The 16,304-nt window shown below is 38.7% G+C and overlaps 2 protein-coding genes across 2 annotated transcripts; both read right to left on the bottom strand.

The window, feature by feature from the left end:
- Positions 1-265: 265 nt before the first annotated feature.
- Positions 266-4,029, bottom strand: LOC117298417. The gene is made up of 3 exons (XM_033781668.1): positions 3,789-4,029; positions 2,236-2,372; positions 266-1,831 (listed from the first exon to the last, which is right to left on the bottom strand). The coding sequence occupies exons 1-3, from the start codon at positions 3,936-3,938 to the stop codon at positions 703-705; spliced, it is 1,416 nt and encodes a 471-aa protein (XP_033637559.1). The 5' UTR covers positions 3,939-4,029; the 3' UTR covers positions 266-702.
- Positions 4,030-4,417: 388 nt separating this feature from the next.
- LOC117298799 (ganglioside GM2 activator-like) lies at positions 4,418-7,038 on the bottom strand. The gene is made up of 4 exons (XM_033782130.1): positions 6,831-7,038; positions 6,079-6,295; positions 5,659-5,845; positions 4,418-5,198 (listed from the first exon to the last, which is right to left on the bottom strand). The coding sequence occupies exons 1-4, from the start codon at positions 6,928-6,930 to the stop codon at positions 5,115-5,117; spliced, it is 588 nt and encodes a 195-aa protein (XP_033638021.1). The 5' UTR covers positions 6,931-7,038; the 3' UTR covers positions 4,418-5,114.
- Positions 7,039-16,304: the final 9,266 nt, after the last annotated feature.

Genomic DNA, 16,304 nt, shown 5'->3' with positions numbered 1-16,304 from the left:
CTACTTCAATACTTTTTGAGCAGACAGTGTCAACATCATTCTTAGAGTTTTATCTCTAAGGCTGATTTTCATTTAATATTTTACTGCAAAAAATTTCCAACATTTTTCTTCTCTGAAATGTTGACATTGTTTGAAAATAATTTTCTCAAAAATGAATCAAGACCAAAGGCCATTTATCAAAATAACATGCATAAAGCCACTCAAAGCAAATTTTGACATTTTTGAAAAACTGTCAACAGCAAGTGTTAATTGGACTTATACCAGGTTTCTTTACAAGCCTTTTATTTCAGATTAACATATTTTGTTGAATGCAGGGATCATCATGGGTTTGAATCTCACCCAAGTAGGATGACCATTGAATTAATGTAAACTGAACACACTGCAGCACTGGGGTGGGGGATGCACCAAGTTTTTAGTTGTTACACTGTGGTGTTTGGTAAAACTAGTAATAATATTAATTTCCCCAACATGCAAATACTATTACAATAAAATTTACATGGTCTTTAAGAATGGTAGAGATTGCGTGTGGATCAGTTATTTCTTTGACTAATCATATTAGTGTCTCATCTGAATAACAGTGAAAACAAAACAAAAACCAGTAAAATGTCTTGTTTTGCATTGCTCTCTCGCATTCCAAAATTAAGGCAAACTAAAAATAGGATGGGGTTTATAAAAGACTGAACCCGACTTCAGAGTTAAGACCTATGATTGTGGAGAGTGCAGACTATGCTTGAAGTTAGAAAGCAATGAACAAACAACCCACAGTTTATTTGCAGATTCTGCTAAGCTTAATGGAATAACAGAATCAAATATATGGTAGCCCTGGACATGCTGAAGCACACTCTCAACAAAACTCTTCACCTGGGAATTATTTCTGGATTCTGGTGACTCTACTGTTTTAAATTTGTGTCTGTTCTTCCAGAATGGAGGTACAACTACTTTCGCCTCCTGGAGAAGGAAGTCTGTGGTTTCTTCTTCTAAGAATGTATCTGGTGCCATGATTGTATCATGTTTATATAACAATTTAAGAATACCTGATGACTTCATCAAGTCTATATCTGAGATGCATCCGGAGTACAAGTCACTGACAAATGTGACGGCCCCAAAAGGACTTATGCCCACCAGTCCCTTGTAGGTTGAGCAGACACATAGTTGTGTTTTGGGATCAAACTCTTGTACCATGACTTTAGTTGTAGTAAGAATAATTCTGGTGCTTGGGAATGTCATCTTCAGACACTCTGGCATGTTTTCATTGATAGATTTCCGAGTTGGCCAGATGCGCAATGAGCTTAGGGGAATGTACAGGTAGTTAATCCATGTCAACAAGATTCGAGTGACTGTTTCTAATGATATGTTGAATCTAACGGCCAGATCCTGCTCACAGAAGCCTTGTCTCAGATGACACATTAACATGAAGAATTGATTAAGGAATGGAAGTGACTCTCCTGGCACAGCCTCCCCACTTGAACATAATTCATGAATACAATATCGCTGGACTTGCCACCATCTGAAAATACTTCCTGTTGGTTGTAATGCCAAGAAAGCTGCTTTAAATGTGGCATAGTCACAGAATCCGGTGTAGAATTCCATTGCTCTAGGGTCATAAGAAAACCTTTCCAAACAGAAGAGCTGATTGGTCAGGTGAACACAATATCTTTCAAGGACTTGGATGTTATTTTGAGCATCTTGGAGTCTGTCGTCAGCTGGTTCGACAGAGTAGCTGTTAACTTGTTGATCCAGGAGTGCCTCATTGTCCTCAGTCTTCACAACAATTGCAGTTGATCCATTGTTCATACATTGTTCAACACTGGCTTTCTTTATAGGCTCTTGTCTGCAATCACAAAGAAAAATTAAGATTGCTTTATAGGTTGATTCACCTCCCACAATGTATTGATAATCATTCAGAGCAAATAAATTCCAACTCTTATCATCTGATCCAAATAAAACAGTTTACAAAATGTTCAAAATTTGCATAAAAATTACATCAGCCTGTGGCATGAATAAAAACTGAGCTAATTAGCAGAATGTTAGGTTGACCAAAGAAAAATTTACTTGAATGTGATTGAACCAAATCATGGTGATTGCCAAGTCTTTGTAACTTTGTAAAACTGTTCTCAAATCATGAAACAAAGATGCTATCTGTAGTTTTAGGAATTAAACTTATAACATTATTTGACACTATGTAAGCATGTAAGTAAGAATGTGTTTTAGAGCTAAAACGACAATCGAGCTTACCGCTGATATTTGACTCTTCCAGATGGTTGGAACTTGGCTGGTATTACGTCTGGTTTCAGTTTGTGTAGTCCATTCAGAGTTTTAATGAAGTCACATTTCAAAAAATGCTTGGAACAAACTCGTGTATGCTTTTTTAACTGTGGAAAAGAAGTAAAGCAGGGATTAGTAATCTAAGTAATTACCAAAGAATTGTTACTGAATTATCCTTTGCTATTTTTCTTGAGCTTTACCTTTGTGTAAATTTTCTGCAAATACGGTCTCCAAGGATTTACATCCACTAATATTTCTAATATATAAACCTCCCAAGTAAAGGCCACTTCCATGTTATTATGTTGGTGGGTGCATCTACAACCCCTCCCCCCACCCCCCAGGGCCCGGCCCCATGGGTACTTTATCAAATAAACCAATTTAAACAACAACCAAAACCGTTGGATCATGTATAACATGTTTTACCGTTGTCCAGCCAGAGGAATCTGTTTGTTTTCTGGCATGTCTTGCAACTGATGATAATACTCCTCTCTTAATATTTATGCATGAGGTACGTCACAACAATGCTAACTCAAAACGAGGCGATGGGCGCAGCCACTGCAAGTGATGGGGGAACGTGCGCCCATAGCCTCATTTTGGGTAAGAATTATGACGTCATGCATAAGTATATAACAGCGGTCCTACTACTTGCCGTCAACTCGCCGACTTGCCGTCAACTCGCCGTCAACTCATTTTCGTGCCGTCAACTCATTAAATTTACATGAAAAATCTATAAAAAGGGGGCACGGAAGTGTTAAGTCTGGGCTAAACTACATATTTCTCATGGTTTTCGGTACAAATTCATTCACAAAAACAACTTTGTGTTGATAAAAAAAAAGTACCAATCATTGACATCTTGGGCCAAGACTAATCATTGTGAAAAAGCAAGATGGCGGCCGACAGTTTTTTGGCTTCGAGAATTTTTTTTCACGAGAAAAAAAATCAATTTTTATTCCGAAATATGACCTAAAACTTACGCGAATGCTCTTTGAGCTGATACTTTACAGTTCTATGCTTCTTTTGTGGATTTTAAATGTATATTGGTGGAGTTGACGGCGAGTTGACGGCGCAAGTGAGTTGACGGCGAGTTGACGGCAAGTAGTAGGACCCTATAACAGAGGCGTATTGATTGTTACTACTGGACAAGTCACAAAAGACACAAGTTGACTTTGTAGAATTTTTTTAGGGGGATTTAATCGTTATTGATAACAAAGTTATGTTCTCCTTTTTATTAGGAATAGGAGTGACATGCTCCTATCCTATTTAAATAATTCTTGGTATTTTACATTTTCACAATGTTACTGTTGTTGGCTACTAAAATGGTCATTTTGAAATCTTTCTCTGATTTGACAAGCATTATGCCTTAAATGGACTTTGGTTCCATAGTATGGTTATTCATCTCCAGCAGAGTCCATGGCCTCATGTTCATGGTGGCCCTATTGCATAATATTAATAATTGCTACAGTATGTATGAGTATGCTATGTATACACACTGTCACTGTGTCGAAAAAACTAAAGCAACTTACCACAAGGTCGAGTCCAGTATTCTGCACAATCTTAGCTACCCACTCATCTTTCAAACTCGTTTCCACAGGGAAACGATGAAATGATAGTTTCTTGTCGGGATCATTTCGCGAATCATTGCGACAACTCGGTATGCAGCAATAATACACCATCTTTATTGCGCATCATATAGTGTGATGCACACAAAATAATGGCAGTGTAATGTAAACAACACTAGACTGTATACAAAATACATGTACGGACGTGTACACAGCATGCCTGTATAGTGTACATGAAGGGTCCGTGTCACAGAGTTACATGTATATACATGTATAAGAACTAGAGGGCGCACTGGCCGAATTATATACGCGCTCCGGCATGCGCGCAGGCGGCCATTTCTAAGTTGATCCATCCTTGGTTGAATTACAGGATAACAACACCATCTTTCATCTACTATGATCTGCAAACACCAATCTTTCTTATATTAAAGATTCTGTCCGAAAGCACAGCAATTATAACAACTCACAATGTAACAACTTAGGACCACTGCCCCGACATTTTACCAACCTACCTCCAAGCGCCCAAGAAACAAATTAGATAGACGGCAAAGTGGTAAAAGGTTTTAAACTATATAATTAGCAAATACCTTTATTATAATTCAATTATCTGTAGATTCGCATACGAATCTACAATCTACTGTAATACATTCGTTACGAAAATACCACCCTTCGGCTCTATCCACACTTGCTCGTCCATTCAGAACGTTGCTCGGCATTTTTGAATGATGTTTAACATACATCAAATGTTTTATGTCAGCTTTGGTTTGACTTTCTTCCTTTTCATCATCTTATAGAAGGACGAAGTTGCCAGCAACTGATGATTCCCACTTCTGTTTCCAAGGTGCAGTATATACTGAGGGGTCGTTCAGGCCAGGGACAAATGCTTCGTTAACGAGCTCACCAGGTACCACCGGTACCGCTGGTATACTACATACCAGCTCACCAGGGAAAACCACAACCCAAAATATTCGTTTGTATTTTTAAAACCAGAATTGGAGGAGGGGGGCAATTTTTTTCAAACAATTACAAGGGGGTGTAACAACTGAAAGGTTGTTCTGTGAAACATACAGGTTTTCCCAAGTGTTGTTTATATTCACAAAATTTAGAATAGTCAACAAGGTTTTAATTACGCCATTTATTTTACAATTTGATGGTATGTAGGCATAGCTACACGGAGTTAATTGTCCCCCTTTGAGTAGGCCTACGTTATAATGGTGCGGTCCCCAGACCCCAAAGCATGCTTTACTCGTATCCATCTATTCAGTTTGACTCTATGAGCCAAACGGTTCTTTATGAGCCAATGGTATTGAGGTACTCCACGCATCCAACGTCGCCAAGACCGTCCATCAGTCGTAAGACAGTACGGTATTTACCCTACACAAAGAGAAACAATAGGTTGACAAAATAAAACAGAGACAGCACTTTACAAATCGTCACAGATGAAAACCAAAACTACCAATTTCGTAATAACAAAATAAAATATTCACGCAGGATCCAAACTCCTTCTTCATTCTGACCCTCTAATGTCCAAGTGTGATTCGAACTCCACTTTATTATATTCTGACCCTCTATGTGCAAGTACGTGTGATCCATGCAGACTCCTACTTAATTTTGACCGTAGAGTGTTCACGTGTGATCCAAACTCCTTCTTCATTCTGACCCTCTAATGTTCAAGTTGGATCTTGACCCCACTTTATTCCGACCCTCTAATAGTTTGGGCGGACCCTCACTTCATTCCGACCCTCTTATAGTTGAACACGGACCCTCATTTCATTTCGTAGATCGAAGGCGTCTGGTATAATAAATTAAATAAAATAACTTATCACTGACTTACATGTAAGAAACTTTCCAACAACGCGGGAACTTCTGATGTGTCCAGATAGATACGGAGTGGGCCGGATGACGTCCGGTAGTCGCCAGAATGAATTGGACATGTACATGGTATACCGTTAGTTGCAAACTCACTTGGGCAACCGTGGGCCGCCTGCAGAGCACTGGACTCATCACATACGTCATAGGTACTGATACAGAAGACAACAAATCAAATCTTTAATTTCAAAGGCTAACGATTCATCCTCCAAGTTATTCATGCTGATGAGGGACAGTTCTCTTTACATCTTTTGTTAATGTAAAATTGTTTTACAGTTGGGACTATCACGGGAACGTATGTAATGAACTATTGCCACCCCTGAACCATTCTTTATAAATAAAACAATAATGTCAATAATGGAATGATTAATGAATTGCTTCCTACCAGCTTCCCATCTGCGATACACAAGGAACGTTTATTTCGGTAGTCCACACCCATAACACTTTGACGATCTTCTTGATAGAGAGAGAAACCTGTAGGGGTTTTGTGAAGTTTCTAGTCAGCTCTATATCAAAATCTATTGATGCCCAATCGTTGATTGCAACTGGATCCGGTAGAATGGAAAGCCTGCGAACTTGTAAAGGCGCGTTCACTGGAAAATCTGAAAGAATTGTTGTTTTGTAACAATAAACGCTTTAAACTGTTTTTACAAAAAAATTACCAAGATAGCGAAAAGAATCATGCCCCCCCCCCCCCCCACGTGAGGTAATTTTTAAAATAATTGTTGATTGCACTGAACACAACAAGCAAATTCACTTGTTAAAGTTTGTTAACCTCGGCAACAGTTAATGCTATTGTTTGGTCGGTCTGTCTCTTTGCCCGCTCTAACAATGGTGAGCTTTAGTATAGACACTGTACTTTGTAGAAAATTTCCCAAAGATAAGTGAAAAATGTTTTAAGTTAATCAAAAATACAAGACAAGACAAGGGCAAACTTGTTATGCTCTCTCGTATTTTTCAATTTTACAATGGCTTCTGTTATTTGCAAAACTTTACAATAACTTTTGTGCAATTTTTCTTTTGCCTGAAATAATAAGATCGGAATAATGCAAATCTTTTAGAAGGTTGCATGACTCATAGTGTTGACGGTTGCTAATAGGATACAAAGATGCCAAAACACAAGAACCCAGAACGTACCTTGGCATGAATTCCACGAGAAAGCTCCATCACTTGGAGAAAACACAAGGAAACAAGAGATGAGGAAAATAATACGTGGACAACCCATGGTGATTGTCATAGGAGCGAGAGAGCGAGAGAGCTTCTATATGAACGTCTGTGGCCCTTCAGTACAAACTACCAAAATGCTCTGAGATAACTTTGTTTGAATAATACTGATTGTTTAGTACGCACTCACGTTATCAAAACAAACCATGGCCTTCATAATCACGTCATGGCGACATGATCGTAAAAGCTATGGGGTTAACGTTTCCAAGAATGGAAAACCGCATGGTCAAGGTTACAGCTGTTGGTTTAATTGGATTCTACCTCCATGATTGGATGAGGAATGGTCTTTAGTTCAATAATCAATGTCTTAGGTTTACTTGATGTCAAGAGTCAAACCATAGAGCAAAGAAGATAGTAACTCAGTCTGCACTTTTTCTATAGGGGAGGTCATGGTTTGTGCATCATGGACAATAATGCAAATGAACATTTAGAACGACATGAGAGAACAACTGCTGAAAATGAGTATGCAAGCCACGGAAGCTGTGATTGGTTCATTGGTTATAAATCTCACATCCAACCTTCCGAGCCTTCATGTCACACAAAGCAGATTATTCGTGCATATACATAAATAAATAAATAAATCCATTACGAAGACGTAATATAGATTAAAGGAGAACGCATGATTTTTTTCACAGGCAGTTAGTTACTTTTGCAAAGGGGCCGCCCATCAGCAAACCTTTTTCTTCTAAAAATTCAAAGGTCTTATTATCGGTAGGCCTACTTAAATGTTTGTGACGTCACTTGAAACGCCTCTCTTAATATTTATGCATGACGTCATAATTCTTACCCCAAATACCTCATGCATATAGGGTGCGTTCGTTTAGCTCCCCTGGGTCGACCCCGGTGTGTGGCGTGTTTTTTTTCCAGGACAAACGTGTGCAGATAATTACCCACGTTCGTCCTGTAAAAAAAACCGCCACACACCGGGGTTGACCCAGGGAAGCTAAACGATAATTAAGAAAGGCGTATACCCGTCAACGACAATACCCAACCCCGAGCGCTGGCCGAGATTGAATAAATCAGGCTTTTGCAGATGCCAGTTTCCGAAATAATTATTTAGCTGAGAGGGTATGGAGAATTTAAAAGTTGATCAATGGTTTCATTCATGCATAAAGCGAAATGTACACGTATTCTCTCTACGTATATTTGGTTTGCGGTAACACCATGTGTGTATCTACTTGCCAGGTAGAGTTGTTCTTAGGGAACTGTCTTGGCACGGCAGCAGAATAAAGCAAGACAGTTCCCTAAGAACAACTCTACCTGGCAAGTAGATACAAACATGGTGTTACCGCAAACCAAATATACATTGATACCTCACCATGCAATGCCTCAAATCCTATATAAAACAAACAACTCTGTAAACAATGTAAATGTAAGTAAAAGTATCACTTACTTATGTATGTATTAGATGTCAATAGTAAAAACATCCACCTATATCAGCCAAAAGGAATGTTTTGTTTTGTACGTCAGTTGTGTAACTTTGATTGTTGAATGAAGCATGGTTGAAGCTAGCCGTATATTGGGCAAAAATTGTCATTTGCGGACTCCGGGGGGGGGGGGGGGGGTCAGCCAGCTGACTGTTTATTTTTTTCCTAGGATAACATGAGGCACACAGTATATGGGCGTGGTGTCTAGCGAAAGTTTATAGTAGTGACAAACTACGTCATTAGGAACAGACTAATCAGACCACACACTGCATGTACTGGTACGCTACGGGTTGTTTCATTAAGTTGGCGTGATATTCTATTTCTAGGGATCTCTCACTCGAGAATGGGACTTGAATCAAGTCTAGGGCAGCATAGGCACCTGCAAAATCGTGTTAATTAATAAAAGTGAATCACTAAAGAATGCACTTACCGCTACAAACCATGGCAGATGTAAATAAATTTCTGAAGAAAGCGCTCTTTATATAGCGCTCGACTCTTTTGCAAATAAAACATTCTCAAAACAAGCTGTGCGTGTGAAAGTAAACGATCATGATAAATTATGCCCCCTTTTTTGGAAAGAACAGTTTGAATGGTAGCCTGAAACGATCTGATGACACACTTCGATGCTCATGAATAATGCCAGAGTAGAGACCGGTTTCGCATGGCAATTATTTCCTCTTTGCAACTATCCTGAGGACATTGCATAATGTCTGTTGTGTTCAAATTATTAGTCTGTAGAATAATGTATCGATGGTGTTTTGATGCAACGTTTACGAAATAATGATTGAATTCCACTATATTTTCTTGATCTGAACAGTAAAAAAAAGGTTTTCTTGTTCATGCATTCCGAAGCTTGTGTATCAGTTTTGTTAACCTGTCCCCAAACTCAAGCTTGCTTAGCAGATGAGCTCATCTTTCTCGCATCCAAAGCTTGCTTAGCAGATGCGTTTACCTGTCGTCCAACTGAAGCTTGCTTATCGGATGAGTTTACCTGTCCCTCTACCCTAATGCAGATGAGTTCGTTTGTCTCTCAACCAAAGCTTGCTTAGCAGATGCATTTTAATACCTGTCACCAAACACAAGCTTGCTTTTTTATCAGATAAGTTTATGGCCATGCGGCTATCAAGTCTATAATTTTGCTTATTTAAAATGTCAGGTGCAATGGAACTCTTTTTTAGATGTTATGGCCAAGTGTGGGTTCAAGTCCCGGTCGTTACACTTGTGTCCCTGAGTAAGCAACTTAACTGTAGTTGCTTCTCTCTCCCCAGGGGTTAATGGTTACATGATGTGGCAGGCAGAGATGGTTCTAGTAATTGATTTAGTGCATTAGCGCATAGTTGCACAGGCTGTATACTCCTCAGGGTGCTGAGATGTAAGGACTGAATAAGCGGCCCACAGTGACCATGGGTATAATATTAGAAGCGCTTTGCTACACCCTTTGGGTGTGAAAAGCGCTTTATATAAAATGTTGTTGCTAAGTACGACCTCTGAGAGGTTCAGTTAAGTTATTTAGCTGGGCATGAATCCCAATTTGATTAACCGAAAATGCCTTTAATTTGAGGGCGGAATGTTTCAAGTTGTTTTATTTATCCTGACCATTTCTATTGATAGAGGGCGTTATAGGATTTTCATCCACCAAAAGTGCATTGTAGATGGCGGCATTCATTAGATATCACCCTACAACTAACCATTCTTTGGAATAAAATTAACCTGCTTTTTTGTACCTGTCTTTAGCTTCTTTAGGGAGCCACTTTTGCTTTGTGGCCCCAGGGCTGAATATTTCAGTATAACATGCAGCGGATTGTTACTGCAAATCTTAGCTGTACGACCCTTTACTTATTAATAACTATGCTCTATTTGGTTTGCTTCGATTGGTTCATATGCTATTTAAAAAGTGTTAAAAGTAGTCAGGAGAATCTGCAATTTTTTGAAAAAAGGAGAAAACAAGAAGTGTGCTTCTTTCTGAAGACTTCAGTATCGAATATTATTCCCACTGGAAAAATACCGCTCGAAATAAATGCTGGATGAGTCCTCAACATTCTAGGAAACGAAATTTATAGAAGAATATTGAGGGACTAGACCACTTAAAGGTTCTTTGAAACATTTGCGGGCCGGACAATAGGCGGCGGCAAAATGCCAAAGTATGAGTCTGTGCTTAAAGTAGGCCAACATTCTTGCACCAATTGATTTATTTGTTACCCACAACTAACTAGTAACAGTGTTAAAAACTAACCCACATAAAACAATCATATCAATACAAAATTAAGAAGTATTATATCTCGTTTACTATTCCAACCCCACTTGGTCGTCTTGCTATATCTTTTTCAAAAAAAATTAACCCACAAGTGGGGACAGAGGTCAACTCTCTGACCCCCCCCCCCCCCCCCACACACACACGCACCCCTTACTTCACGCATGAAATCACTTTGGCAATTTTGTGATAAAACAAGGAAACCAACCTCGAGAGCTGTCGACCAATCAGATCTTGGTATTTTTTCCTGCAGCACGAAATCCCATTAAGAATTTTGTGAAAAAAATTAGGATCCACGCTCGAGAGCGGTTGACCAATCAGATCTTGGTATTTTTACCTGCACAGTTCTTAATGGAGGGCATTTAACACACGAAATCCCATTAAGAATTTTGTGACAAAACAAGGATCCAAGCTCGGGAGCTGTCGACCAATCAGATCTTGGTATTTTTTCCTGCAGCACGAAATCCCATTAAGAATTTTGTGACAAAACAAGGATCCAAGCTCGAGAGCGGTTGACCAATCAGATCTTGGTATTTTTACCTGCACAGTTCTTAATGGAGGGCATTTAACACACGAAATCCCATTAAGAATTTTGTGACAAAACAAGGATCCAAGCTCGGGAGCTGTCGACCAATCAGATCTTGGTATTTTTACCTGCACAGTTCTTAATGAAGAGCATTTACTACACGTTATCCCATTAAGAGTTTTGTGACAAAATGAGGATCCAAGCTCGAGAGCTGTCGACCAATCAGATCTTGGTATTTTTACCTGCACAGTTCTTAATGAAGAGCATTTACTACACGTTATCCCATTAAGAGTTTTGTGACAAAATGAGGATCCAAGCTCGAGGCCTCGAGAGCGGTTGACCAACCAGATCTTGGTATTTTTACCTGTATAGTTCTTAATGGAGGGCATTTAACACACGAAATCCCATTAAGAATTTGTGACAAAAATGAGGATCCATGGCCATCCAATCAGAATCAGACAAACCTGCTGAGCAGTATTCATGAAATTGACCCCTGGATGTGTAGGCGACATACTACGTCACAGAGCAGACCAATCAGAACACGGAAAGTAAAAGCCCATGAAATGCAAGCTATTAGTATCCATCTATTGAAATCATTCATAAATACAGCATGCATTTCTTCGGGCCCAGCTTTTGTTTGTTGTTATCATGTGGAGTTTTCTACCCCTCGACTATGAGCCTTTGTTTTGATGATTTACCCAGTTGTAAAAGTATTACGTAAGTTCTTTTTCTTTTCTGTAAGCACGTGATTCAGTGGAAATTTCCGTTCAGATTTCTTTCACTTTTGTTAAAACTCTGGCAGCGTGGTTGGCCAGTTGACTCAACGCTAAGCTACGGTAAGGGTGGTTGTGGCAGGATGCGGATGGTAACTTTTTAAAGTAAGGTAGATGACTGAAGTTAGTTAGATATTATTTTATATTTATGGGAGTATTTTGCCTTGTTTTCCTGTGCACCATGTGCTATGCTGTGCTACGTTAGTAAATGCTGTGTTCGCCGTGTACATGTAAATGCTTCTTCTCGTATCGTAGGACGTCCTGTTTTCAAGGTGTCCCTATAATCGCGGCAAATCTGTTACCTCTCGTGCTTGATGTAAAAACAGTCTCTAAATAAATAGTTTGTGGTTTGACCATGGTTTGACTTGCCAAGCAAAGAGTCTCCTATCCCTTGACCAAAACTTAGAACCATGTAAGGCTCCACTGGTTAGTTGCACTTGCAAATGCAAGAAGTTTTAGTAATTTAGGCGTTTCTACAACTTTTTACAAGGTACAAAAATTGGTCACAATGTTGGACCATGTACCAAAAAATTGCCCTCCGGAAAAGTTTTCTCAAACACTTTTTAACTTACATTTCACGATGATCAGATCTTGTGACTGAATATTCTGCTGAGCATTCTGTGAAATAAATACAGAGACTTAAATAAGCCATGTGCCTATATCATTTTCTTTGGAGAATTTTGTATTACCCTCATTAATATTAAAAATTAAACATTTGCTTGGTGATTCAATTATCACTATTTATTTATATGTTTTACTATAAATATTAAGGAGACAAAATAACACAAAAAATAAATACAAGTCAGAATTGAAAGCCAATAATTGTTCACACTTTTTATTAATTGTTTTTGTTTAAATTTTTTTCAAATTATCATGGTCATTTTTAGAATGTCATACAAAATATTTTGAATAAAATGAAGAAACTTGCTGGCTATAGAGTCACACAAAGTCTCATAGAACACTTGTTGTCACTGCAAATTTGTCTTCCACGTATGGCTTCACCAGGAAACCATACTTTCTCGTTTGCCTCAAACTAAACAAAATGGGACGCCTGTTGAAGTCATCGAAGATTGGTGTGTTGTGTGAAAATTTCAATATCCACCAAGTTTTAATATGTGTTAGCATACTTCTTATAAACAAATGAAGGTAATTAGCACATCATAATTTATTTCCAATTCAAAGAAAAAGCCAAAATACCCTGAAAACAGGACCGTGGAGGGTATGACTACAATTAGATTCTGCTACCTAGCTATATTATCAATGGTCGCCTCGAACCTCTAAATCTATAATGGAAACATTTTGCCCACCTTGTTTAGCTGTAAATGGCTCTCTTTTAACATGGGGCTCATCACAGTCGCCATTACAGTGATGAGACTGATGTTAAAAGAGTGCCATTTACAGCTCTACAAGGTGGGCTAGGAAGCGTGTTGCCCTTCACACTCCTGGAATTCTTATTTATAACTGGATCTGGCAATTAGTCTATTTGCAACCATGTCTCTATGTTGTTTGTTCTCACAGTGAGCTCAGTCGCGCTGGTCCAGAAAATTATCCCTGCACAAAAGAAATTGCAAACAAATGCTCACCCAATTTTCACCCTCGTTAGTTAACATAGATGCCTCCCCCCTCGTTGAATTGTTTCAGGTTTTAGACTAAGTTTCTTATAGTGTCTGCCTCATCTGTTTTTTCCTTCAATTTAACATCTATTTATTTGAAGTTTACTAGGTCTATTGTAGCCTGCCTGATAATAGTCCAAACATTGATACACAAATTCCATCCACTTTACTTTTTGAGCATAACATTGGATTAAAAAATTGTGTCTCTTGTCTATAGTAAATACAATACGATTCTTTAAGGCAGTGGACGCTATTGGTAACTGTCAAAGACTAGCCTTCACAGGTGGTGTATCTCAACAAATGCATAAAATAACAAACTGGTGAAAATTTGAGCTCAAACGGTCATCGAACTTGCGAGATAATAATGAAAGAAAAAACACACCGTTGTCACACGAAGTTATGTCTGTTTTATGGTTGATTTCGAGACCTCAAGTTCTAAATCTTAGCTCTCCAAATCAAATTCCTGGAAAATTACTTCTTTCTTGAAAACTATGGCACTTCCATTACCTCTCCCCGTTACTCGTCACCAAGAAGGGTTTTATGGTAATAGTTATTTTGAGTAATTACCAATAGTGTCCACTGCCTTTAACGTCCCATCCGAAGGACTAAGCAATGGTTAAGTGTCTGCTTAAGGACACAAGTGGCACGGCTGGGGGTTCGAACCCACACTCTGCTGATCAGAAACACCAGAGTTTGAATTTGGTGCTCTTAACAGTACTGCTCGGCCACTACTCTTCTACAACTCCAGGTTATCTTTGTGGGCTAATGCATACCTCCATGTATTAAGTAAAAACACTGTACAGAAACTCTGCGGTTGACATGCTCTCACTATGTAATCTTCTTCTAGTTCATCATTCTCCTTGAAATTGTCTTTTACAATCCCTTTTGACCTTGTTTTCATGGAGTTCTCTTCTAACTAGCCATAACCTTAGTTTTAAATTTTTTTCACTGTGCTGTACTGCCAAACCCTCCTAAGGCTATCATGAACACAGCCAGATAGATTACTGTTTAATGAGAGGAAGTCAACCTGCGTGATAAGTGGTTTATTGGTCAGCCTTCACCTTGTTTAAGATCAGCAGTACTGTGTCCACCATAGAGCTAGGGTCCTAGCTCTATGGTCCAGCGGTGTCCAACATACTGTGCTTGTTTACATTTGGAGTAGAGCATGACATAGCATGAGCAAATGAGGCCATGGAATTGGGGAAGTGTGAAATTACATTTCAGAGAATTAGTCAACAATTTAAAAGGTCTGGGCTTGGATGGGGAGCATTCCTTGAAACTAAAGTGAAAGTCACAGAGCCCAGGTGAAGAAAAAATGCCCCAAGGTGAATTGGATGGTTCATAAAAGAGAAACTATTAAATTTCAGCCAATTCCTGCGTTTAATGAGATTTCGGATGGTTTCACAGTGGATATTGTCTGGTGTGATATCTTTTAATTTACAGCAACAACTTTGCCAAAACCAAATACTCCCCAGCGATCATTCATTTACAATCCTGCATGTGGAATGGGCTGCTTAAGGGAAACCGATCTTTGTCAAACTTCTTTGAAACCCGATCTTTTTAAGACTGGTTAATAAAAAAAAGTTAAACAGTAAGTGGTCACTCTTAAAAATAATGTTAATGAGACAAATTTCGTTAGAAGCCTACACATGTTTTTTTTATAGTATATGGATGGTTATGGATTCTGGATTCAAGCGCTTAGTTTGTGATCCAAAAAGGCTAGGGTTTCACTTTGAACTTACCCATGTACTTAGACCTCAGTGTGGCAATACAAGTTTTGGAATAAGATGACGTCATAACTTTAAATCAATGTTTAATTGTTTACAAAAAAGTATATCTGGAGAACCGTAGTTGCTACATGCAAGATCTTTGCACCCTGTGAAAGACCCTAGCTTACACAAAGTGTGTGATCTTTACTTCTGTTTAAAAATTAAAGCATTTGGATACTTTTGGTAACACAAAAGACAATGTCCGCAGATTTACATTTAACTTACACCAAAGATAATGATTGTGTAAAGCTTTCCTAAAAATATTACTATCTGAGGTGCTGTAGTTCTTGAGAAATTCACTCTACATGCTTAGTAGTTTTTGTGAATGATAACGACAGGAAAACAAGAAATGTAAATGCACCAAAAATACAATTACATGTCAAACGCATTATAAGCAAGTTTACATGTAAATGGTATTCCAATGCATTCAGTCTCGTTCAAGTACTTTATTTAGCACCTTGCCCCTCGTTCTAAAACTACTCTCTAACCCCTGGAGCTACCATCTTTTACTCTGATGTTGTCAAACATGTTTCACAACTTATAGAATGTTATCTTTGTTTCCCAACATGCAGTGACTGAGATTGAGAACCTGGGATGGAGTCCTTCTCATCTACATGCTCTCTCATGACAGACCCTGCAACACTGTAATCCCGTGGTATTACGGCACAGAGGGATTACGTCCATCCTAAAGGTATATTATTATCACCATTTATTCACTCTAACATCAAACCTGCACCAAACTGCATGAATAACAAGCTCACTCCCATCTACACCATCACTTTAAAATCTACTAAGCTCATTTCCATGCTTGCATGTTACATCTTAACAATCAGGGGTTCGTTCAACGACAGCGAGAACGTACCCCATCTATAACTCCACACCATCCGTTATCAGTCACTTGTCATGTAACAACCACTCACACCATTTATATGCACCTGAAATATTCCCAAACTAAATGGAATAATTCTGTTTGGAGGTGCATTTTCTGAATGTATGTGTTTTCTGTTCTTTATTTACTGCAATGGTGA

The sequence above is a fragment of the Asterias rubens genome, chromosome 13, assembly GCF_902459465.1.
Source record: "Asterias rubens chromosome 13, eAstRub1.3, whole genome shotgun sequence".
Classification (NCBI taxonomy): Eukaryota; Metazoa; Echinodermata; class Asteroidea; order Forcipulatida; family Asteriidae; genus Asterias; species Asterias rubens.
This window is presented reverse-complemented; position numbering and strand designations above follow the sequence as displayed.